This window comes from Capricornis sumatraensis, chromosome 2 (assembly GCF_032405125.1).
Source record: "Capricornis sumatraensis isolate serow.1 chromosome 2, serow.2, whole genome shotgun sequence".
In the NCBI taxonomy this organism is placed as follows: domain Eukaryota; kingdom Metazoa; phylum Chordata; class Mammalia; order Artiodactyla; family Bovidae; genus Capricornis; species Capricornis sumatraensis.
Genome location: NC_091070.1, coordinates 76,457,916 through 76,482,976, shown reverse-complemented (window position 1 = coordinate 76,482,976; position 25,061 = coordinate 76,457,916). Strand labels below are relative to the sequence as shown.

General features: G+C 44.6%; 1 protein-coding gene and 1 pseudogene across 1 annotated transcript; both read right to left on the bottom strand.

Moving 5' to 3' along the window:
- Nucleotides 1-1,553: 1,553 nt before the first annotated feature.
- Nucleotides 1,554-2,114, bottom strand: LOC138073998 (ribonuclease 7-like; annotated as a pseudogene).
- A 17,488-nt stretch (nt 2,115-19,602) lies between these two features.
- LOC138073985 (ribonuclease 7-like) lies at nt 19,603-20,079 on the bottom strand. The gene has a single exon (XM_068965958.1). It carries the CDS (start codon nt 20,071-20,073, stop codon nt 19,603-19,605), a length of 471 nt encoding a protein of 156 aa, XP_068822059.1. The 5' UTR covers nt 20,074-20,079.
- Nucleotides 20,080-25,061: the final 4,982 nt, after the last annotated feature.

Genomic DNA, 25,061 nt, shown 5'->3' with positions numbered 1-25,061 from the left:
TGTATTGGTGTTTTTCTTTCTGGCCTACTTCACTCTGTATAATCGGCTCCAGTTTCATCCATCTCATCAGAACTGATTCAAATGAATTCTTTTTAACGGCTGAGTAATACTCCATTGTGTATATGTACCACAGCTTTCTTATCCATTCATCTGCTGATGGACATCTAGGTTGTTTCCATGTCCTGGCTATTATAAACAGTGCTGCGATGAACATTGGGGTACATGTGTCTCTTTCAATTCTGGTTTCCTCGGTGTGTATGCCCAGCAGTGGGATTGCTGGGTCATAAGGTAGTTCTATTTGCAATTTTTTAAGGAATCTCCACACTGTTCTCCATAGTGGCTGTACTAGTTTGCATTCCCACCAACAGTGTAGGAGGGTTCCCTTTTCTCCACACCCTCTCCAGCATTTATTGCTTGCAGATTTTTGGATCACAGCCATTCCAACTGGATACACCACTTTTATGTTCACTGAATTTGATTATAAAAAAATTCGACCTTGTGTTTTCTATATCTGTATATTCTATTTCATTTTTCCAGTAATTCATTTTATTGTATTTTATGAAAGTGCTGATCTGTGGCAGATTTTGCATACAAAACTGATCCTTCACCTCGGAAATTAGAGAAGCACTAATTAGAACCAGATCAAGATTTTTAGAAGGTCCTGGTTCTGAAATTTCCAAGGGAGGGAAGTTCATTTCAAAGATCTGAGATTCCTGCTCTGGGTCATAACAGTGAGGCATGAGGTCAGGTCTTGAACATAAACAAGGGGTCCCACCTTAGGTCTGACTGCTATCCTGGGGCTCAGCCTGCCCTTCCCTGCCATCCTCCCCTTCATGTGACGTGGGACCACCAGGCAGTTTTTAAGGGGGCGGAAGGCAGAGCCCCCCAGACTGACTGCTCCTTCCAGCCTGAGCCTGCTCAGGGTGCTGCTGTCTCTTCTGCCTGCAGGGTACATGATGCTGAAGCTTCACGGAGATAAAGAGGGGTTTCCAAACCTCCATGCTTCCCCTGGACAGTAATGCACACACTCAATCAGGAAAAGAAGGGTTTTTCATTGTAGCAAAGTCAGACACATTCCTTTGCCCAGTACAGTGAACAGGGCACAGACTCTCCTGGCCTCCTTCCTTGAATGATCTCCCCTGGGGTTCCCTCTGAATGGTCCAACCACAGCTCTACCAAGGTCCTGACTTTACTTTGCATTTGTAATTTTGTGTTCTTCTTCTTTAAGATGGTCTCTAAAATCGCATGTGCCATAAGCCCCACAAAACCTGGATCCACCCATGCCAACAGCCTTAGTGCCTGAAGAGCCACAGGGCATCCACACTCAGAAAACAACGTAAGCAGCAGTGAAGGGTTAAGGAGAATCACCTCTCTTCCCTCATCATTAGGAGCATCCACAAAACCCCGTAAGGAATTAAGAGTATGTGAAGTTGGCTGCGTGGGAGAGAAGTGGTATTTGCAAAAAGGGTGAGGATTAGTGAAGAACTCAAGGGAGAAAAGGCAGCCACAGTGTCAGGAGTCTGCAGAGCTTGGGGTGAGGGGAACACTTGGCCTTAGACAACATTATCCAAAAGCACAGGACCAGCTGGTACCTCAGGTCATCCTTCTGTTGTGGCAGGTCCCAGGCTACGATGAAGAATGCCTCCAGTTGCTTCTCCTTGTTCCTGCAGTCTGGACACCTTCCTGAGAGGAGCTCACATGTAGTCAGGGATATAGGCTTTTGGCTCTGGTGGCAGTTTTTATGACCATTCTTGCAGGCTATGTTGGGGGTCTGACAGGTGATGACCATGCAGTAGATGGATTCATGCAGAAAGGTGCTGAAGTCTTTGCAGTGCTTAGAGAACTTGTTGATTTTGTGTATTGCAGTGTTGCATCCTTGAGGTCTGGGTTGCACATGCTGAGTTTCAAACCACTGAGCTGGGGTCATGTTCCCGGGCTTGGCGCTGACTGGTCCTTGGCCACCCACAGCCCCAGCAGCAGGAGCAGCAGCAGAGGGCAGAATCCTGCTCTGGCTGGCGCCATTGCTCCCAGGGGGCACAGGGACACAGAAGAGATGGGAGGTGGGTGACTAGGTCACCATGGGGGTGCCCTGCTAGCCCTTCTAAAAATTTCATACTGTAAATCAATTATTGCAGGGTTCCTACAGCCTCAGATATTTAAAAACACTACTGGCATTTAATTGTTCAGTCCCAGCAGATACATTTTATTTAATGATATATTTTATGCCCCCCAATAAATACATATACAGTTTTTCCTTCATAAGAGTTTTATGAGGTATGAACTCTTTCTTTCTTTTTTTTTAATTTTTAATAAGCAAGCAAACTGAAGCGCAGCAAAGTTAAGGAAATTGCCCATCATCACACAGCTAGGGAGTGTTACAGGCTTTGAATCGATGCTTCTCAGCTTCCAAAGCCCCTATTCTTTCCACATTCCCGTGTTCCTGGTTTGAAACTCTGAGAAATCAGACCACAAAAGGAAACCAGTCTTGGAAGAAAGTAGGTCAAGGGTCCATACCTTGCTCTTCCAGGCTGGCTCAGACATTCCTGAAAATCAATATTAAGGTTGTGGTGTCAGACTAATTCCTCTCTGCTCTGTGGTCCAGTTTCTCACTGAAGCTAGAAAAACAGTCACTCTCAGTGTTCCAGCCAGCCAAGCAGGATTCTGTGAATTGGGTTCTTTCTGGGACTGACATATCGCCCTAAGTGGAGAAAGTTTTGGAATGACAGAATCAGAGCAGAAGAGTTTCTTCAAGATCATGTCAATCAACTCTGCTTTACAGAAGAAAGAACTGGAGGGCCTGAAAGAGCAAGTGCCCTTCCCAAGGCCACCAACTGAGTGTCAGAGCTGGGATAACTTTCAGCCCATCCCTTTTCGTCTAGTACCAGGCTGAAAAGGGAAGGAGAACGTGTTTCCCATAGAGACAGGGCCGAGTGAGTGTGTCTGTTTGTGGTTTAAGTGAAACATGACCATTGCCTTTGATAATTCTCTTCTAATCCTCCTGATGACATTTAAGAGAAAGTCTCCTATTAGGACAAGAAGGTAAAGCCTTTGTTTCTACCCACTTTTCAGTATAGACAACAGATCTCAGGCTGAGCCTTCAACTGAAAACAGTATCTGGATAGAACTTAAACATTTTTTTTTTGGCTGCACTGGGTTTGTTTCAGCATGCAGGCTTCTTTTGTGGAGCAGTGGGCTTAGTTGCCCCATGGCATGTGGGATCTTAATTCCCTGACCAGGGATCGAACCCACATTCTCTGCTTGGAAGGCAGATTCTCAACCACTGGACCACCAGGGAAGATCACCAGAATTTTAAGTGATTTGATGACATTCTTTATTTTTACTTCTATTTATCCAGTGACACTCTAGTATTCTTTGAAATATGATGTTACACAGTTTCATATTCAAAGAACTCTTTGAACTAAATGCATATAAATATAAATTTAGCAAATGATAATACTGGCAGTATTACAGCAATTATCAAGGGAGGGAGCAAATGACTGAAGTGGGGGATCTTGCTTTAGCTGTAGCCTCTCGGGTCTGTGCTGGCGTGTTGAGCCCTACCTTGACTTCTGTGTGACTTCACTGCCTTTGAGATAAAAAGCTCTGCAAAGTGGCAAAAAACACTTAGGCTCCTATGATCTGCATTGCCAGATGAGAAACACTGGAGATGTTTTCCTTTCTATCTTCAAGGTGGAGCCTGGTTCATCAACCGAGCTCATCCTTCTCCTGCACTTCTCCCCGCAAAGCTAACGAAATGCTGCTTTTTGATCCCAGTAGAGCATTATCCAGCAAACAGTTGATTCGGGCCTCAGAGAGAAAATATATTGAGTTGTTCAAAAAGTTCATTTCGTTTGTTTTTTCCATAAGATGTTACAGAAAATCTCTAACATTTTTTGGCCAACCCAATATAGATATTTCCCTTTTGCAGGCTGTCAGCTGAGCCTTTCCCACTGGGATGGTTGGATTGCCATGTGATTGTTCATTACCTGTTGCAGACCCAAGCCTCTGGGCTTTTTGTGTGAGAGGGTAGGGATGGCAGCAGGAGCCAAGGGTTGGCAGGAACATTTCATGCCAACCAAGTGACTGACCATGGACTTCGCAAGCTCTGAATCTAGTTAAGTTGCAAACATGCTTTCCTCAAGTAGGTACTGACTGTGCAACTGGCCAGTCCCACTCAGGGAGGTCTGAGGAAAATGTTCCTTTAATTGTGGGTTTCATCCTAGTTATTCATCAAAAGTCTTCCTGGTGGTCACAGTCTCATGGCTGTTTTATCCATTAAGCACTAAAAGCCCAGCGCCTAGGGTCTGGGAGGTTTACAAGGGCCTACAATATTTGAGACTAGGAAAAAAAATATATTGGCTCCAATATAGGAAAAGTCAACTACAAAATCAAATTTAAATTATTTACTTACCTGCTACCACAGTAACATAAAGTTGATTTCACTTATTTTGGAATCTGGCACCCATAAGAAGTCTATTACTTTGGAAAACAGTTTTAGGTTAGTTTTTTTTTTTCCGCCCTTTTACTGGAATTCTCAACACCATGATTGGAGAAGAAGTGCCAATCCCAAGTTACTTGGAGTCAAATAATTTCAGAAGTAAAACTTTAAAAATCATTTCAGATACATTTCTGCAAGAATGATATTGAATGAGGAGCATACATTTTATATATTCAATGTGGCATGACGAAATGTTAAAATGCCTAGTGTGGTATGGGGGTATTAAACAGAGCCCTTGACGTTCTAGAGCTAGTTGCCTTGAGTGTATCATTTACTGCTTTCCTAAAGGCAGCCTGGATGATACACACTACATTGCTTTATTTATTTATTTTAAGTGTACGCTAACCACCATTCCGTGAAGATAGAGCATGTGCTTGGCACAGTGCTAGGTATTCTGTTAAGGATTACAGCTATCATTTAAAAGTGCTTGCGGACTTCCCTGGTGGTCCAGTGGTTAAGTCTGCACTTCCACTGCAGGTGGTTTGATCCCTGGTTGGGGAACTAAGATTCTGCATGCTGCAGTGTATGGCCAAATTTTTTTTTAAAAAAAGTGCTCACTGTATGCCAAGGTCTTGTGCTTTATGTACAATTCAATTTGCGAAATAGTGTGATGGGAAAACAGTGGAAACAGAGTCAGACTATTTTTTTGGGCTCCAAAATCACTGCAGATGGTGATTGCAGCCATGAAATTAAAAGACGCTTACTCCTTGGAAGAAAAGTTATGACCAACCTAGACAGCATATTCAAAAGCAGAGATATTACTTTGCCAACAAAAGTCCGTCTAGTCAAGGCTATGGTTTTTTCCGTAGTCATGTATGGATGTGAGAGTTGGAATGTGAAGAAAGCTGAGTGCCGAAGAATTGACGCTTTTGAACTGCGGTGTTGGAGAAGACTCTTGAGAGTCCCTTGGACTGCAAGGAGATCCAACCAGTCCATTCTAAAGGAGATCAGTCCTGGGATTTCTTTGGAAGGAATGATGCTAAAGCTGAAACTCCAATACTTTGGCCACCTCATGCAAAGAGTTGACTCATTGGAAAGGACTCTGATGCTGGGAGGGATTGGGGGCAGGAGGAGAAGGGGACGACAGAGGATGAGATGGCTGGATGGCATCACCAACTTGATGGACATGAGTTTGGGTGTTGGGAGTTGGTGATGTCCATCGCGAGGGAGGCCTGGCGTGCTGCAATTCATGGGGTCGCAAAGAGTCAGACACGACTGAGAGACTGAACTGAACTGACTATGTGTTGCATGTTATTTTTTCCATTTTATACAAAAGGAAACTGAGGCTTGGAGAGGCTAAGTTCACAGATGTGTTAAGTGGCAGGCCTAGGACAGAAAAGGAGGGAGCACTGGCTCCAGTGGTGTGTTGTTCCCTCCTCACCACGCTGCTCTTTTACTTTTATAAATGTGCTCTTTGAATCTATTATTTCCTGCATTTCCTGGTACCACTCATTTGGATGCTCAATCAGGTACTACCTTGTTCTATTATTTGACTCTTACATGTGTATTCAGTCTTCCCAACTAGATGATGAACTTGTGGGACAGAAATCAGGTCCTTTCAGGCTTCTCAGTCTCCACAGAGCTGGGCATGTAGCTAGCTCGGAGGGATACTTATTTCTTCTTATTTCCTTATTTTATTTTCTGTTGCATTGAGTCTTCTTTGCTGCACGTGGGCTTCTCATTGCAGTGGCTTCTTTCATTGCAGAGCACAGGCTTTCGGCCCACGGGCTTCAGTAGCTGCAACGCTTGTGGCACGCGGACTTAGTTTCTCTGTGGCATGTGGGATCTTCCTGGACCAGGTGTGGAACCCTTGTCCCCTGCATTGGCAGGGAGATTCCTGTCCCAGTGTGGGAAGTCCCCACACTGCTTTCTGATAGTTACCTTATGGGCTGACAGTTACTGTGTGACTGATAGATTGTGACTTTATTTCTGCTTTTTTTTTTCCTCTTCCCTAAAGGTTCTCCCTCAACTATTATCCATCCTTCAGTGCTCAGCTTGGTCCCCTGAGCTTGTGCTTGAACCTTCCTGTACAACTCTACCTGGGGTGACTCTTTGCTGAACACACCTCCTTCAGCATTAACTCCTGGTACCACTCACTTAGATGTTCAATCAGGTACTGCCTTGTTCTGTTATTTGACTCTGATGTGTGTATCCAGGCTTCCCAACTAGACGGTGAACTCGTGGGCAGAAATCAGCTCCTTTCATGCTTCTCAATCTCCATAAAGTCGGGATAGCTCAGAGGGATACTCAGTAACTGTGTGCTGAACTGAATCGCCACTCTTGTCCTCTTAGTCTCCTCACCATTTGTAGCCTAAAGAGTTTCAGTTGAGTAATTTCTAAAAAGCATAATAATTTCTAAATATTTTCTAAAAAGAATAATTTCTAAAAGACTCTGTGAAACAAGAGGAAGCATCAGAGTGCTAGTGGCCAGACTAGAATGTGAAAAGAGATCCTGCAGGAAGACCCCAAAGGTAGCTCCAAGAGGGCGAGTGGAGAGTAAGCACTGATCCTGTAGAGACCAGTTTTTTCAGTATAGCCTAGGAGGTGTGAAGAGCTGACTCATTTGAAAAGACCCTGATGGTGGGAATGAATGAAGGCGGGAGGAGAAGGGGAAGACAGAGGAATAAGATGGTTGGATGGCATCACCGACTCAATGGACATGAGTTTGAGTAAGCTCCGGGAGTTGGGAGTTGGTGATGGACAAGGAGGCTTGGCATACTGCAGTCCATGTGGTCACAAAGAGTCGGACATAACTGAGTGACTGAACTAAACTGAACTGAGGAGGTGTGGGTGAGGGGGCCAGAAAAGTCTATCTGGGTTGCTGGCCTGAGATAGGCTTTGAGCTACAAATGCTACCTTCGGTTGGGTTGTCAGGCTTTACCCTGGAGGCAAGGGGCAGCCTCTTCAGGAAGAAGGGGGTTCTGGAAGAGCAGGACTGGTGTAGGAGTGGCCGGGACCACTACAAATGGCTGCAAGTGGCTAAGTGGAGAGTGGGCTGTATGTACATTTTCTGGTCCTCTGCTTGGATCTTGTGTGAGATTGCCCAGAACCGATTCCTGGCACCTCAGTAGAGGGCCTTGGTGGGATCTGTTCATAGAGGTCTCTGAGGACATGCTCAGCTTGAGTAACCAGCGGGAAGCTTCATTTGCTTGGCTAAGTTACTCCTGACTATGCGTGAGAGGAGCTGTTGCTGACTGTTTTCCATAGGTGTCAAGGATGAGGCGGGCTGGGGTGCAGATGCCCTGAGGTAAAAGTCACCAAGAGGCAAGCTGAATGAAGGTATAACATTAACTTCAGGAGGCAGGTGGTTGCTGATAGTGTTCAGGTTCTCTGGGCACAGTATGGAAGATTCTCAGCTAACTTTCTGCCAAACGGCTCACACATCCATGATTACCATGTGGGGCCAGGACAGGTGACTGGAAGCTGCACTTACTCCTGATGATGGAAGTCCTGACCGTGGATGCCCTGCAGATGGATGCCCTGACGCCCCACAGCTCTGCTGTGAAACACTATTGTGCTTCTAATTCAGAAAGGAGACTGAGATTGTGAATATTCAACTCCTCAATTACTTTGTAAATATATATATATAAAGATATCCTCAGGAGAGAGGGAAGAGGGAGGAAAGAGAAAAATGCAAATAGAATGAAAGTCCAGGAAGCTGGGTAGATGCAAGCTCAGGCTGGAAAAACCCAGAGGGAAGCTAGAAGGATGAGAAGCCCGAAGGGCAGCACCCTGCTCCAGGGTATCACTGAAGGACCGTAGGGCTACCTTGCCCCCGACTCTCTGAATGTTCTCCTTGCTCTGCTTGCTGGGACTCATGGTCTTGGTACTGAGTCTACAGCCAGGCTAGATATAGGAGCTGGGTTGGTCTCAGGCTGAGGCAGGAACTTGCCAGAAACTTTGACAAGGAATCTCTCCAAGAAGAATTCTCCTCCAAGAGAATTGGAGGAGAAGACCCATGGCTATAAGATGTCCTGGGTTCTGCTTTCTAAACTTTGAGCCTCAGAGTGCTATCACAGGAAATCTCTGTCCCCAGTGGCTCACCCACTTTCTTACCAGCTTCATTTTTCTTTACTGTGAAGCTCTTTGGGGCCTTTTCAGGGTGTCCAGTCCGCCATGATCGTGCTTCTTTGGGTGGGCTGTCTCCCTTTGTTTCTTTCTGTAGGATCTGTCCTCAAGCAGGAGAGGATGTGGTCTTCAGCCCAACAAGCCTGGGGGTCTGTGTTTCCCCTCGCATGTGTTTTGTGGCTTTTGACGTACTTTAAGCCTGTGTTCAGTATTCAGACCTCCCATGGGTGATGATGACAATGATAAAAACAGTCTGAGTGAACACTTACTGAGGGGGTCTAGGTCCCAGTTTCAAGTGCTGTTTGTTTATTTTCTCATTTTTAGGTTGGACACGACTCAGTGACTTCACTTTCGCTTTTCAGTTTCATGCATTGGAGAAGCAAATGGCAACCCACTCCAGTGTTCTTGCCTGGAGAATCCCAGGGACGGCAGAGCCTGGTGGGCCACTGTCTATGGGGTCGCACAGAGTTGGGCACGACTGAAGCAGCTTAGCAGCAGCAGCAGCAACCTTCCTACTGCTCTGGCTCTGTGGTTATCATATCTTCCAGTTCTTATTTTTTTCCTGATAAGACTTTTGTTTTTCATTCTCATTGTGATTCACACATAAAGAAATTTCTAAAAATTGTAAGCCTTGAGGGGAAGAATGAAAAACAAATCAGAACCAAATATGAGTCCCTTTTAAAGTATGAATAAACATTGGTAAATGATATTTGGGCTATATTTAAAATTTTTTAAGTGAAATTTTTAGAAAATGAGTGAAAGGTGGGCATTTACTCCCTATTACTCAAAAAAGTTCTGAATTTTGGCTTGTAGTTTTAAAATAGCAGCACAAATTGTTTTTTTTTTTTCAATTCTATTTTCAAAATTAAGGAAAAAAAGGCATAAGTTAGTAATACTCTAAATAATACAGGACTGCAGTATGCAGTTAAAGAACAAGCCAAAATGAAACAGTTCTTTAAGGGAAATATCAGTCAGAGGCACAGTCCACAGAGAGCAAATTAAAGAGAACCTCATTAAGGCGAGTGTATCCTAGTCTAGGTTGAATGCAGATATGCACAAAGGGCACACAAAGCCATGAGATAAATGTCTTCTTTCCCAACTTTACCAAAACTATTTTGGAGGGGTAATTTGAAGCATTGTTTTTTACACAAAATAAAACGATGATAGGGTTTATTGAAACATTGAAATCAATTATTAAAAAAATAATTTTCAAATGTTTCTGGTTTGACATAATTTCAAATTTATATATGTTTTAGGAATAGTACACCGAGCTCCCCTATATACTTCACCCCAATTTCCTAAATTTTATGAACGTTTCTGAACTATTTGGGACTAAGTTACAGACCAAATGCTCCATTGCCCCTTCATACCAAAATGAACATTTCCTAATTACAAGTATGCCTGCCTACATAACCACAGCATAGGCATCAAAACCAGGAAATTAACATTGATTCATTATTATCACAAATTAAATTCTAAGATATAAAACATCTGTGCATGTGGCTATTTTATAAATATTAATTCAGTGAAAGAAAAAGGCTTTAGAGAAAGCTCATGCCTGCTGGACATGTCTTAGTGTTTAATTAATTCTCCTCTGCCATTACTAGCACTTCAGGGAAAAGTCTGAGAAACATTGCTCTGGGGGCTCTAGTTGACCATGAAAACCCAGCCCTGGATGTGCCAACCTTGAGGGTAGAGAATGATAACCCTTACCAAAGATAAAATATTTTGGATGTTTCAGGCCCATCTGTAGATCCACCCAGTGGGATCTCTGCAATGCTTTCACCTTGGCCCCAAATAGCAAGTGAAGAGTAAAGACCTTTGTTCTTGCTGTGTGCCCTTATTTATGTCTCCAACAGGCATGGCCCAGGGATATGCTTGACGAGTTTACCATCAAGTTCTTGGGTGCTGTTTTGTTTTATCCATCTCATTGATACAATGTAAGCATTCAGGTGAAGGGGATGTAGTCCACAGGTGAACAGCAGAAAGGTAAACACCTCAGGATCATGGACACTAAACAGTCTGTTTTGGATGAACATGCTTTTGTCTCAATCTGGGAACCTGTCCATTTGCTGATTTGCCAGTCATGTATTGGGAGTTTGACCTTGGAAGATGTCTGAGATCCATTTGGGAGCCTTAACTGGAATAACACTTTGGAAATGTCATTGGACTGGTTCAGGAAACGAGTTCTTACTTAAATCACAGGGTCTTAGGTTCCCTGGGTCTCATTTTTCTCATTTGCAAAATAGGGAGGGCGGTACTAGATGATCTCTGAGGTCACTGGATACAACATCTTATGACATCGTTTTATGAATATCAACTGAAAGAGCCTAAAGCTATGCAGATGTGAATGCCATGGCCCAAGCAGGAATTTGTACTGATTCACACCAGGTCAGTTTGTTTACTAGTTTATTTATTTATAATGAAAATATGGTTGGTTTACAATGTTGTATTAGCTTCAGGTGTACAGTTTATGTTTTAAATGTGTAACTTCAACTAAATTTCCAGGTGAAGATCATAGAAAGTAACAATGGTGATATTTTCCCATGTAAACAATCCATCGGAAAGCAGTGGACCACCCTTGGTGGTAGTTTTGTGTAATGGAAGACAGACTAGCAAAAGAAACTGAATCAGAGGGTGGGAAAAATACAAGACGTCTTCCATGATGGAATGAAGGGACAGTGAGCTTACCTAAGGACTAGTTTAGATGACTCAGGAAGGGAAGCAGAAATGTAACTAGGAACTTCTCTGCATCATCTGCTGAGATAATTGAACCTTTGGAGAGGAGCTGGTAAGGAGGACACTCTCAAAAGTTAGTGCCCTTAATTCCTCTGCCTTGTTTCCACATCTTTGAATTCATGGATGGTAGAAATGAGAAAAACCCATTGCATAGTCTTAACAGAAATGCTCAATAGCTTTCTGACCCCTCTAATTGAAAACATTGCTCCCACTTCACTGCAGAGAGAGCAGAGAAATTAATGCATATTGTCCTTTTTGTCTAATCTTGAACCTTACCTTATCTCCTCTTTGCTAGGAATTGTTTTGGACAAGAGGAGGCTGAGGAGGAGCTCGGCCTTCTTTGTTTAAGTCCTTTGTTCTTCTGTTACGGAAGTCGGGCCTGCTCCATCAGAGATCTGGCCACTCAACATTTGACATCACAGTAATAAATATAAATGATTACATCTTTCAGACTTTTCCTGCACACCAGCCACTGTACTAAGTGCTTTGTGTATGTTATCACATTTAATCTGCATAATACTCTGAAGTAGATGACCTTTACACAGATGAGGAAATTCCAGTTTCTCTAAGTCAAGAGGACTTTCCATCATGGGATATTTCCATTATGGGTAGACATCTTTCCTTGCCTCTCCTCTTGTGAACTTCCTCTGAAGCTTCACTAGCAATGTTTTCTCATGTCCTCATGGCTTCATGGATATTCCCATGCTTACTGGCTTTGAAGTCCGCACAGGAAAACATCCTGGTAAGAGCTGTGACTGCTGTTTCTCTCTCTCCAGGTGGAATAGGGGGTAGAAGGAGGACTTTAGAATGAGGATCTGAAGTTTTCAAAGCTCTCTTGGAGGCCCAGTTGTGCAGTAGCACATGAGAAATGTGGTGAAATTGGGCAAGGTTCTTGCCAAGAAGGCTCTTCCCTGAGTATTGTTATTGGTTTGTTTTCTGCTGCTGTAGCTCTAAGGTCACCCCTTAGGGCCATAGACAGCATGAAGAGGGCCATCCGAATGGAGGTGAGGAAAAGTTTCCAGTCTCAAAGGCATTTCCTCTTCCTACACCATGCCCTCGAGATCAGGACCCTTCTCTCTGCTTTGACTCAGCTGGCCCTCTTCATAGTGTCTATGGGTCATTTTCTTCAGAGCGTGGTGCCTTTGGAGCAACTAGAGTCATGTCAAAAATTCTCCTACCTAGTCTACCTCAGATAGTCTCACTCCTAGAAAGTTAGCTCACACTAGCTCCAGTTCTTGGGTTACGTTCTTTATGGGATGCCATTTTTGCTCCTTAGACAGATCCAGGGTGAAACAATTTCCTTTAAACCATCTACCCAAGGCTGGGCAATACCTCCCTGGACACCCTCCTCCCCTCTCCATGCTGCCACCCCCTGGAACAGAAATCTCACAGCTAATCAGTCTTCATTTCCCATTTTTCAGCCTTCAAGTAAGAATGTGTCAAGATGCAGCCTTGGTAATTGGTGCAAACCTGTTATTCATTTTGGACCTTAGCTTTGGCCTTTGAAAGTCTGAACAGCCCAGTGCTTATTTCAGCATAATTCCTGGCATCCCTGAACTTGGCTGTGATCAAGATCATGTGAAGGAATGGGTGACTGTCAGATCTAATCAGTTAATGCATTAGTGTGAAAACAAGTCAGGTCATTTGGGTTCATTGTTAATATTAGAATAATCTCTTTCAAATGTTGGTGAGCACCCTGAATGTAACTGGAAGTGAAATTTTCCTTATGAACTTTAAAAGTTGAAATTCTATAAGTCGGTGGAAATACAAATACATGATTATTATTTTAAGAAAAATGTAATAATTGATTGTAAAACTTATACTTGGCTTCCCCTATAGCTCAGAGGTAAAGAATGCCTGCAGTGCAGGAGATGCAGGAGACGATGGTTTGATCCCTGGGTAGGGATGACCCCCTGGAGAAGGCAGGCAACCCACTCCAATATTCTTGCCTGAAGAATCCTATGCACAGAGGAGCCTGGCAGGCTACAGTCCAAAGGATCACAAAGAGTTGAACACAACTGAGCAACTGAGCATGAGCACAAGCACAAAAGCTTATACTACATATAAAATTCATTAAGAATTTTCAGTTAAAAATAGTTTATTTTTATTTATATTTTATTTTTAAATTTTCATTAGTTGACAGTTATATAAATAGTAGAAGAGAATGGATTACCTGGATAACTTTAGGAAAAAACCTTATATACCTTTTGAGCCAAAAATATTTACAACATTTCAATAAAGAGTACAATTCAGTTCAGTCGCTCAGTCATATCCAACTCTTTGCGATCTCATGGACTGTAGCATGCCAGGCTTCCCTGTCCATCACTAACTCCCAGAGCTTGCTCAAACTCATGTCCATTGAGTCATTGATGCCATCCAACCATCTCATCTTCTGTCATCCACTTCTCCTCCTGCCTTCAATCTTTCCCAGCATCAAGGTCTTTTCAAATGAGTCAGTTCTTCTCATCAGGTGGCCAAAATATTGGAGTTTCAGCTTCAGCATCAGTCCTTCCAATGAACATTTAGGACTGATTTCCTTTAGGATGGCCTGGTTTGATCTCCTTGCAGTCCAAGGACTCTCAACAGTCTTCTCCAACACCACAGTTCAAAAGCATCAATTCTTTGGCGCTCAGCTTTCTTTATAGTCCAACTCTCACATCCATACATGACTACTGGAAAAACCATAGCTTTGACTAGATGGACCTTTGTTGGCAAAGTAATGTCTCTGCTTTTGAATATGCTGTCTAGGTTGGTCATAGCTTTTCTTCCAAGGAGCATCTTTTAATTTCATAGATGCAGTCACCATCTGCAGTGATTTTGGAGTCCCTCAAAATAAAGTCTGTCACTATTCCCATTATTTCCCCATCTATTTGCCATGAAGTGATGGGACTGAATGCCATGATCTTAGTTTTCAGGATGGTGAGTTTTTAGCCTACTTTTTCCACTCTCTCCTTTCACTTTCATCAAGAGGCTCTTTAGTTCTTTATTTTATGCCATAAGGGTGGTGTCATCTGCCTATCTGAGGTTATTGATATTTCTCCTGGCAATCTTGATTCCAGTTTGTGTTTTATTCAGCCCAGCATTTCGCATGATGTACTTTGCATATAAGTTTAATAAGCAGGGTGACAATATACAACCTTGACGTACTCCTTTCCCAATTTGGAATCAGTCTGTTGTTCCACGTCCAATTCTAACTGTTGCTTCTTGACCTGCATACAGATTTGTCAGAGGCAGGTCAGGTGGTCTGGTATTCCCATCTCTTTAAGAATTTTCCACAGTTTATTGGGATCCACACAGTCAAAGGCTTTGGCATAGTCAATAAAGCAGAAGTAAATGTTTTTCTGGAACTCTTTTCCTTTTTTGATGACCCAACAGGTGTTGGCAATTTGATCTCTGGTTCCTCTGGCTCTTCTAAATCCAGCTTGAACAATGGAAGTTCACAGTTAACGTATTGTTGAAGCCTGCTTGGATAATTTTAAGCATTACTTTGCTAGCATGTGAGATGAATGCAATTGTGTGGTAGTCTGAACATTCTTTGGCATTGGAATGAAAACTGACCTTTTCCAGTCCTGTGGCCACTGCTGAGTTTTCCAAATTTGCTGGCATACTGAGTGCAGCACTTTAATAGCATTATCTTTTAGGATTTGAAATAGTTCAACTGGAATTCCATCACCTCCACTTGCTTTGTAGTGATGTTTCCTAAGGCCCACTTGACTTCACATTCCAGGATGTCTGACTCTAGGTGAGTAATCACACCATTGTGGTTATCTGGGTAGTGAAGATCTTTTTTGTACAGTTCTTTTGTGTATTCTTGCCATCTCTTCTTAATATCTTCTGCTTCTGTTAGGTGCATACCATTTCTGTCCTTTATTGAGCCCATCTTTGCATGAAATGTTCCTTTGGTATCTCTAATTTTCTTGAAGCAATCTCTAGTCTTTCCCATTCTGTTTTTCTCTATTTCTTTGCATTGATCACTGAGGAACACTTTCTTATCTCTCCTTGCTATTCTTTGGAACTCTACATTCAAGTGGCTATATCTTTCCTTTTCTCCTTTGCCTTTTGCTTCTCTTCTATTCTCAGCTACTTGTAATGCTTCCACAGACAACCATTTTGCCTCTTTGCATTTCTTTTTCTTGGGGATGGTCTTGATCACTGCCTCCTGCACAATGTCACGAACCTCCGTCCGTAGTTCTTCAGGCACTCTATCAGATTTAATCCCTTGAATCTATTTGTCACTTCCACTGTATAATTGTAAGGGATTTGATTTAGGTCATACCTGAATGGTCTACTGGTTATCCCTACTTTCTCCAATTTAAGTCTGAATTTGTCAATAAGGAGTTCATAATCTGAGCCACAGTCAGCTCCCGGTCTTGTTTTTGCTGACTGTATAGAGCTTCTGGCCATCTTTGGCTGCAAAGAATATAATCAATCTGATTTTGGTATTGACTATCTGGTGATGTCCATGTGTAGAGTCTTCTCTTGTGTTGCTGGAAGAGGGTTTTTACTATGACCAGTGCATTCTCTTGGCAAAACTCTGTCAGCCTTTGCCCTGCTTCATTCCATACTCCAAGGCCAAACTTGCCTGTTACTCCAAGTATCTCTTGACTTCCTACTTTTGCATTCCAGTCCCCTTTAATGAAAATGTTGTTAGTTATAGAAGGTCTTATAGGTCTTCATAGAACCATTTAACTTCAGCTTCTTCAGTGTTACTGGTTGGGGCATAGACTTGAATTACTGTGATATTGAATGATTTGCCTTGGAAATGAACAGAGATCATTCTGTTGTTTTTGAGATTGCACCCAAGTACTGCAGTCTGGACTCTTTTGTTGACTATGAGGGCTACTCCATTTCTTCTAAGGGATTCTTGCCCACAGTAGTAGATATAATGGTCATCTGAGTTAAATTTGCCCATTCCTGTCCATTTTAGTTCACTGATTCCTAAAATGTCAATGTTCACTCTTGCCATCCTGTTTGACCACTTCCATTTGCCTTGATTCATGGACCTAACATTCCAGGTTCCTATGCAATATTGCTCTTTACAGCATTGGACTTTACTTCCATCACCAGTCACATCCACAGCTGGGTGTTGTTTTTGCTTTGGCTCCATCTCTTCATTCTTTCTGGAGTTATTTCTCCACTCTTCTCCAGCAGCATGCTGGGCACCCACTGACCTGGGGATAATGGCAACCTCCTTCAAATGGTCCTGTGTCTGCACTGCTGCGCTCAGTGCCCCCGACTCTGCAGCAGCCACGGCCGACCCATGCTGCCGCCGGAGACTCCTGGACACTCACAGGCAAGTCTGAGTCAGTCTCTTGTGGGGTCATTCCTCCTTTCTCCTGGGTCCTGGTGCACACAGGGTTTTGTTTGTGCCCTCCAAGAGTCTGTTTCCCCAGTCCTGTGTAAGTTCTGGTGGCTCTATGGGGTTAATGATGACCTCCTCCAAGTGAGCTTATGCCACACCCTGGTGTGGGTAAATAGTACAACTACTATTTAATTTAACAAATAGTACAAAGTGGGATGATAGAAATGGATTAGATCATGATTCTGTGATTTTATTATAGTATTTGTGAATTGATATATTAGCATATCTCATGTTAGATAAGCTAATCTTTAAAAACTATATTTTTTGGGAAGATTTTAAAATTGAGGTATAATTTCCATGCAGTAAAGTACACAGATCATAAATGTGCAACTCAGTAAATTTTCACAAAGTAAGCATATCCAGAGGAGGAATCAAACATTTTCAGCTTGCTTGCTACACCTTCCCAGTTAGTACTCCCTAAGGCTACCACTATTCTGACCACTATCATCATAGATTGCTTTAGAATTATGTTCAATTTTTAGCTACTGTTGAGATTATGAGTCCTTCAGGAAAAAAATTATATTTGGAAATTCTTTTTATTTTGAGAGAATACATTAATTTTTAGCCACTTAAAAAGTTTATGAGGAAGATGTCTTCCAAAACCATAATACCCATAGGAAAAATCATCAATAAAGAGTATAAAAAGAGTTGTTAAAAAAGAAAAAAGTGAAAAGAAAAAAATCAGCTACCCGTCAGTCTTGGTTATCCATATACCTCAGATGAAAATCATCAAAAGTGGTAAATGCATAGCACAGTGACCGTAGATATATAGACTTTACATACAGTCATTTGGCTAGAAAGGATACTTATTGCCCCTCTACTTTTAAGGCTCATCAATGTATTGGCCCCACACTTGGCTTGAAGTGTTCAATGCTTTGCTCCCCATTCTTTTTGTCATCCCTTCCCTCACCATCTCAAGCCATCCAGTCTATCTAGCCAAAGGTGGATATGATAGGGTTACTGCTACTTACCTGCTACTAGCTATTATTATTGACTGCCTACCAGTGCCTGGGGTTGACTGAGACTTCAAAAATGTCATTTCTAAGTCTTCCTGAAATCCTATTGGGTAGGTGGTATTACTCCAATATATATGGAAAAGTGAAAGTGAAAGTGAAGTCGCTCAGTCGTGTCCGACTCTTTGCAACCCTGTGGGCTGTAGCCCACAGAGCTCCTCTGTCCATGGGATTCTCCAGGCAAGAGTACTGGAGTGGGTTGCCATTTCCTTCTCCAGGGGATCTTCCCAACCCAGGGACTGAACCCAGGTCTCCCGCATTGTATGGCAGATGCTTTAACCTCTGAGCCACCAGGGAAGTTCTGAAATATATATGGAAACACAGTTGCAAAGAGGTGCGGTGTTTTTGAGGACACGTAGTCACAAAGGACTGAGCCAAGATTTATACCCAACTGTATCTGGCTCCAAAGCTTACCTGACTCTGGTAAGGCATAAAGGAACACTGGAGTGTTGGGGAGGGACAGGTAGGCAGTAGACTCCGCAGCTGGGAAGGGAAGGTCTAACAAGGTAATCTTCAGGCGCTCAGCTAGGGTGGGCATGGGCATAGTGAAGTCTGGGACTGAGATTAAGGGAGAGAGAAGGGCCTGGTGATGGTCAGGGCTGCACGCAATGCCGGGTGGGGGCTATGAGTGGGAGGCTATGAGGATTGAGCCGACAGAAACCCATAGTTTCTCCAGTTCTGCTCACCAGGAAGGGAGAACTGGTGTCTGCAGCCCTTGGGGGACAGGGAGGTGGCATTTCCACATCTCAACCCCTCTGGCCTGGGCGGACAGCCAGAGCGGAGAGCCAGGGAAGCACCAAGGCAGGAGAGATCATTATCGGGAGGAAGGAAGCTCTGGCAGCTCCCACTGGCTTGTTTGTGACAAGTGGGCACTGGGCCACGGAAGGCCCTTGAGGTCAAGGGAAATGTGATCCTGGAACAGCGGGATGAAGCTGGGACACTCCCCTGACACTGCGCCTTCAGGGCTAAGCGATCAGGCCAGCAGAGCCGGGCGCAGGGCCCAGGACGGAAGAGTGGTGGGCTGGAGAAGGGGGAGGGCAGAGCGGCGATGTGGGGGTGGGGTGGAGAGAAGAGAGAGGATTGCGATCCTTGGAACACCCCATCAGCAGTCCCTTGGCTAGAGAGGTAATGACCTTTACTGCAGCCGACGTGGTGTAACTGGCTCTTCAGAGCTCTCCGACATTGCCTCACGGGTGAACTCTCACCCAGTGCCCCTCTGGTCCCTGCAGAGGTCTCCATTTCTGGCCAGTGATAGAATAGAAAGTGCACTGCCTGCAGAGTCGGGAGACCCAGTTTCAAGTCCAAATTCTGCTACTAACCACCCTGACAAGCTCTTTAATTAATAAAGCCATCTGAAACCTCAATTTCCTCATCCCGAAAGAAGTAAGTAATCCCTGTCGAGTCTGTCTCACAAGGGATGCACGTGGGCACACCGTGAAGAGCCTGAAATGCCATGTCATTGTGATGAGCTGTGGCCTCCTTCTCTTCCCTCTTGGCTGCCTCCCTGCACACAGGCCACCTCACTACCACATCAGGGCTGGGGAAGAGGCCCAGTTTAGGAACAGGAGTAACTCTTTCCTAAATCCCATACACTCTCTTTCCAGTCCTTTCTTCCTCGTGCCATGCTGCCATAAGAAGATGGGGCACGGGAGAGAGGTATGAGGCACAGACCAAGGAACCCACACCCCTAAACTTATTGCAGATAAACTTCTGAAAAAACAGCAATAAAAAGTAGAGAGATCACCACCTCTTCTAGAGCTTAGCCTGCTAAGGTATCACCTCAACCTTCCAGGCCCCTATCTTTTCAGAGGAGCTTGAGCCAGGAAGGGTCCCAAGAGATGTCAGAAGAGAAACTTCTGGGTGGAGGAGCGGTCCAGAGGCCTGGAGAGGGAATTAGCTCAAGCACAAGGAAGGCTGGAAAACTAAAGGACTTTGTCCAAGTGGACTGGAACCAGCTTGAATTTCCCAGAGTCCCCTTTCTTGGGAGGGTTACAGGCCACGATGTAAGAAGTGACCCGTTTCTTCTCCTTGTACTTGCAGTCTGGGTATCTCCTTGAGGTGAGCTTACACTCAGTCAGGGATACAGGCTTCTGGCTTCGGTGGCAGTTATGCTCACGATTCTTGCAGGCTGTGTTGGGAGTCTGACAAGCGGTGGCCACATTGGAGAAGGACTCATGCAGGAAGGTGTTGAGGTCTTTGCAGCGTTTGGAGAACTTGTTGATTTTGCGCATCGCAGCGTTGCAGCCTTGAGGACTGGGCTGCACGTGCTGAGTTTCAAACCACTGAGCTGGGGTCATGTTCCCAGGCCTGGCACTGACTGGGTCCTCGGCCACCCACAGCCCCAGCAGCAGGAGCAGCAGCAGAGGGCAGAATCCTCCTCTGGCTGGGGCCATCTCTCTTAGGGGGCACAGTTAGAAGGGAGGAGTGGGGTCTCTGGGGATGGAGAGCAGGAGGTGGAAATTAGCCCTCCTGAACCTGCTCCTTCCAGCTGATCACCGTCTCCCTCCCCCTCTGTCTCCTTCCTCCCTCTGCCCCTGTCTTTCTCCTCCTCTCCTCTCTGTGTGCACACAGCTGCTATGACCCCTTCCCATAATCCTAGGGCTCTGTCCCCCTCATCCTGTGTCCCTATCTTTCATTCATTCATTGTCCCACAAGTCTCCTACTCCTTGCTCCATCTCCTCTCCCTCACATCCATCCTTCTGTGACCCTGTTTGTATCCTTTTCTCTGTGTTTTGTACCCTCCATGACTCCATCCCCATCTCCTCCATAGCCCTGTTTTGTGCCCCCAGCCCCTAGCATCTCTCTCCCCTCTCTCCTTTGTGTCCTCATCCATCCTTTGTCCACCTTGTCACTCACCTGAGGGTACTCTTATCTTGCCAGAGCCCATCTCTTCCCTGTCCTCTCTCCTCACCCACGTTCTACTGTGGCCTCACCTCGTCACTGAGTCTTCCTGTTGCAACGCCGGCTCAGTGGACACAGCTTCCTTCCGCTGGTCTTCAGATCTCTGAGGGCCTCCTGTCCCACCACGAACTCCTCGAGAGCTGGCCTGGCCTGTGGTGCTTTTATTTGGGTGTGGGCTGGGAAGCAGCCCTGGATCAGGAAATGAATCAGGTTCATGCCTTTCCACTTACGTATTCCAAGTGAGTAAGTGGAGCTAGTACACCTGCCTAAACATCTTTAGCGATGAGGAAGTCTGAATCGGCATACTCAAAGAGTAGATCTGGCCTCTAGCCACAAGATTGTAATGACTCTGATAAAACACTTGACCCAGGTGTCTACCCCAAATGAGAGCTATCATTTATCCTCTCCTATATACACCTCTGGTTCTGATTCTGGGAAGAGCCCATGGCTGTGGTGGTAAGGGTTGCTTTTTTTCTGATCTGAGATACAGATGGAATAGTCTAGAAGGTTACTTTGCATGACGTCCTGTCATCAGGACTTTTTGCTAATCTTTTGATGGAGACAGGGAAGTGGACCAGTCATTACAGCCACTATTCCCAGCACCATTCCAACTCAACCATCCTACAGTGATTCATCCTTCTGGGTCCCTCCTGTTCCAGGGTCAAGCAAGGTCAGCTGGCTTTACCTGGAGATGATGCCCAACACCTCTCATCCTTCACTCTTACCCTTACTGCTTTATTAAAATTTTCAGCCCTTAGTGTCCAAATTTGAGAATGCTGCTGGTGGGGATGCTGCTCCACAGCTAACTAGACCCTCCTCCGCCTGTGCCCCCTGTTACTTGCAGCAGTTACAGCTGTGCGGAGGGCTGGAGTCCATGCCGCTCCTGTGGCTCCAGTGAGCTTGGTACGTGAGACTCAGAAGAACCGAGATACCAAGGAAGAGAAGCATCACCACAGGTGGATGGGAAGGCCTAGAAAATGGACATGAACAGTGTTCTTCCCAGGATTTACTTGTAAGCAGCAAATGATCTCAGAATAGTGGATTCAGGTTCGTTCACGTAGTCAGTATTTACTGAGCATCTACTATGGGCCAAGGAGCTTGGGATATACCAGTGAATGAAAGTCAAAATCCCTACCTTTGGAATGCTTACATTTCATTGAGGGAAGAGAATATTTACATAACATTGGAGGAAGGACAGTAAAAAAAATACATATTTTGTGCAAAGTGATCATTGCTAAGGAAAAAAGAAAAAATGGAGATTGGTAGGCAGTGACTTTTAAACTGGGTCATTGCAGTAGGTGACTGGAAAAACACTTGAAGGTGAGAAAGTGAACTTATGCTTGTCTGGGGAAGAAGGCTCCAAAGCAGAGGGATTCAGTTCAGTTCAGTGACTCAGTCATGTCCAGCTCTTTGTGATCCCATGGACTGCAGCATGCCAGGCTTCCTGGTCCATTGCTGAAACTCATGTCCATTGAGTTGGTGATGCCATCCAACCATCTCATCTTCTGTCGACCCCTTCTCCCGCCTTCAATTTTTCCCAGCATCAGGGTCTTTTCCAGTGAGTCAGTCACATCAGGTGGCCAAAGTATTGGAGTTTCAGCTTCAGCTTCATCAGTCCTTCCAATGAATATTCAGGAGTGATTTCCTTTAGGATTAACTGGTTGGATCTCCTTGCAGTCCCAGGGACTCTCAAGAGTTCTTCTCCAACACCACAGTTCAAAAGCATCAATTCTTCGGTGCTCAGCTTTCTTTGTAGTCCGACTCTCACATCTATACATGACTACTGGAAAAACCATAGCTTTGATTAGATGGACCTTTGTCGGCAAATTGATGTCTCTGCTTTTTAATATGCTGTCTAGGTTGGTCATAGATTTTCTTCCAAGGAGCAAGCGTCTTTTAATTTCATGGCTGCAGTCACCAGCTGCAGCAGTTTTGGAGCCCAAGAAAATAAAGTCTGTCACTGTTTCCATTGTTTCTCCATCTATTTGCCATGAAGTGATAAGACTGGAAGCCATGATCTCAGTTTTTTGAATGTTGAACTTTTTCACTCTCCTCTTTCACTTTCATTAAGAGGCTCTTTAGTTCTTCTTCACTTTCTGCCATAAGGATGGTGTCATCTGCATATCTGAGGTTATTGATATTTCTCCTGGCAATCTTGATTCCAGCTTGTGTTTCTTCCAGTCCAGCGTTTCTCATGATGTACTCTGCATAGAAGTTAAATAAGCAGGGTGCAATATACAGTCTTGATGTACTCCTTTCTGTATTTGGAACCAGTCTGTTGTTCCATATCCAGTTCTAACTGTTGCTTCTTGACCTGAATACAGATTCGTCAGGAGGCAGGTCAGGTGGTCTGGTATTCCCATCTCTTTAAGAATTTTCCAGTTTGTTGTGATCCACACAGTCAAAGGCTTTGGCGTAATCAATAAAGCAGAAGTAAATGTTTTTCTGGAACTCTCTAGCTTTTTCAATGATCCAGCGGATGTTGGTAATTTGATCTCTGGTTCCTCTGCCTTTTCTAAAACCAGCTTGAACATCTGGAAGTTCATGGTTCACGTATTGCTGAAGCCTGGCTTGGAGAATTCTGAGCATTACTTTGTTAGCGTGTAAGATGAGTACAATGGTGTGGTCGTTTGCACATTCTTTGGCATTGCCTTTCTTTGGCATTGGAATGAAAACTGACCTTTTTCAGTCCTGTGGCCACTGCTGAGTTTTCCAAATTTGCTGGCATATTGAGTGCATCCCATTAACAGCATTATCTTTTAGGATTTCAAATAGCTCAACTGGAATTCCATCACCTCCATAGCCGTGTTCATCGTGATGCTGTCCCCTCTCCAGTATGAAAAAGCAGAGGGGACAGCACTGCAAAGGCCCTATAGCAGACGGATGCCTGGGGGTTGGAGGAACAGTAAGGAGCCCAGTGTGGCTGGAGTGGGTGAGTGATAGGGTCAGAAGGGTCCAGAGGCCAGATCCTGGAAGCCTCAGAGACCATTAGAAGGACTGTGGTGGAGGGCTGAAAAAAAGGAAGAAAAAAAGGACTGTGGTGGCTCAGTGGTAAAGAGTCGCCTGCCAATGCAGGAAACACAGGAAGCACAGCTTTGATTCCTGGGCTGGGAAGATCCCCTAGAGTAGGAAATGGCAACCTGCTCCAGTATTCTTGCTTGGAAGTTTCCATGAACAGAAGAGCCTGGCAGATTACAGTCCATGGGTTGCAAAGAGTCGAACATGACTGAGCAACTGAGCATGCACACACAGGTTTTGCTGTGTACACAGCAGAGAGCCTAGGAGGGTTCTAAGCAGAGGAATAAAGAGAGTTTCCAGGTGGCCTAGTGGCTAGGAGTCCAGACTTTCATTGCCATGGCCTGAGTTCAATCCCTGGTCAGGAAGCAGATCCTGCAAGCTGCATAGTAAAAAAAAAAAAAAACAAAAACCACAGAGGAGTAGAAGATCCATCTGTTTAAAGATTCCCTGGCTGTTGTGTGTTATGTGACTGCAGAGAAGCCACACGAACCACCCAGGTCATGCAAACCTGAGTCATACAGTTTGTGTTCTGGTCCAGAAGTTAGGATTTTGAGTCAGGGAGGTGGGGTGTTTGTTTTGAGGTTGGGGGCGTCATTTTAGTAGCTGGAGAGCACAGCTGTGGGTCAGGATGGAGAATCTCTGGAAGAAAAAATGGTGCTGGAGTGAGAAACGCCACTAGATGGCAGCAGAGAACCAGGAGCAGGTTAGCACAGGCCTCTGACTCCCCTGGTTGCCCCTTGGTGAGGCCTGGGTGGTGCTAACAGCATTCACTGCTTTGTTCAGGTGCCTGATTCTTTGTAGTTTGAACTTCTGGGTAGAGCATTGTGTCTCTGCTGCTGTAGGAATGCAAGGGTTAAGGCAGAATGTGGACAGAAGGCACATCAGCCCAGGCCAGTCCTGCCCTGGACTGGAGGCTGGGATTAGAGAGGGGGTGGAAAGGCCAAGAGCTCATTTGGATTCCTCGCCTGCCGGACTCCTCCTCACTTCTTATTATTCTAGAGTGGGATGATTCCAAACCACAGCTTGCACTGCCCTCTGCTCTTGTGTTTTCCTGTTAACATAATTATCCAGTATGCTCTTCGGCTTCATCGTGTGGGGTTCTAAAAAAAGTCTACCTTAGTGTTCTGTGAAAGTAAATACGGCCACGCTGTCTCAGGTCAAAGGGAAGAGGGAGTCAACGTTTAGATTTGCCCGTGAAAACTGAACAGTTAAGCCGACTGTTTACACAGTTCAGGCTGAAACCCTTACTTTGCCTCCACTGTTTGGATAAAGCAGGTGATTTCGTTTATTTATTCACTGAAACTGTACAGTTTCCAAGATCTGCTTCACTTTGCACTCGGTAGGATAATTTTGCCATGTTTCCTTCACTGCATTCACAGGGTGAGAAAGGATGGAGGAAGGGGAATAAGGTTAGGGAGAATAAAAGGAGTCAGGCATCAGGCCAAGGACGGGTCGGGAAGGC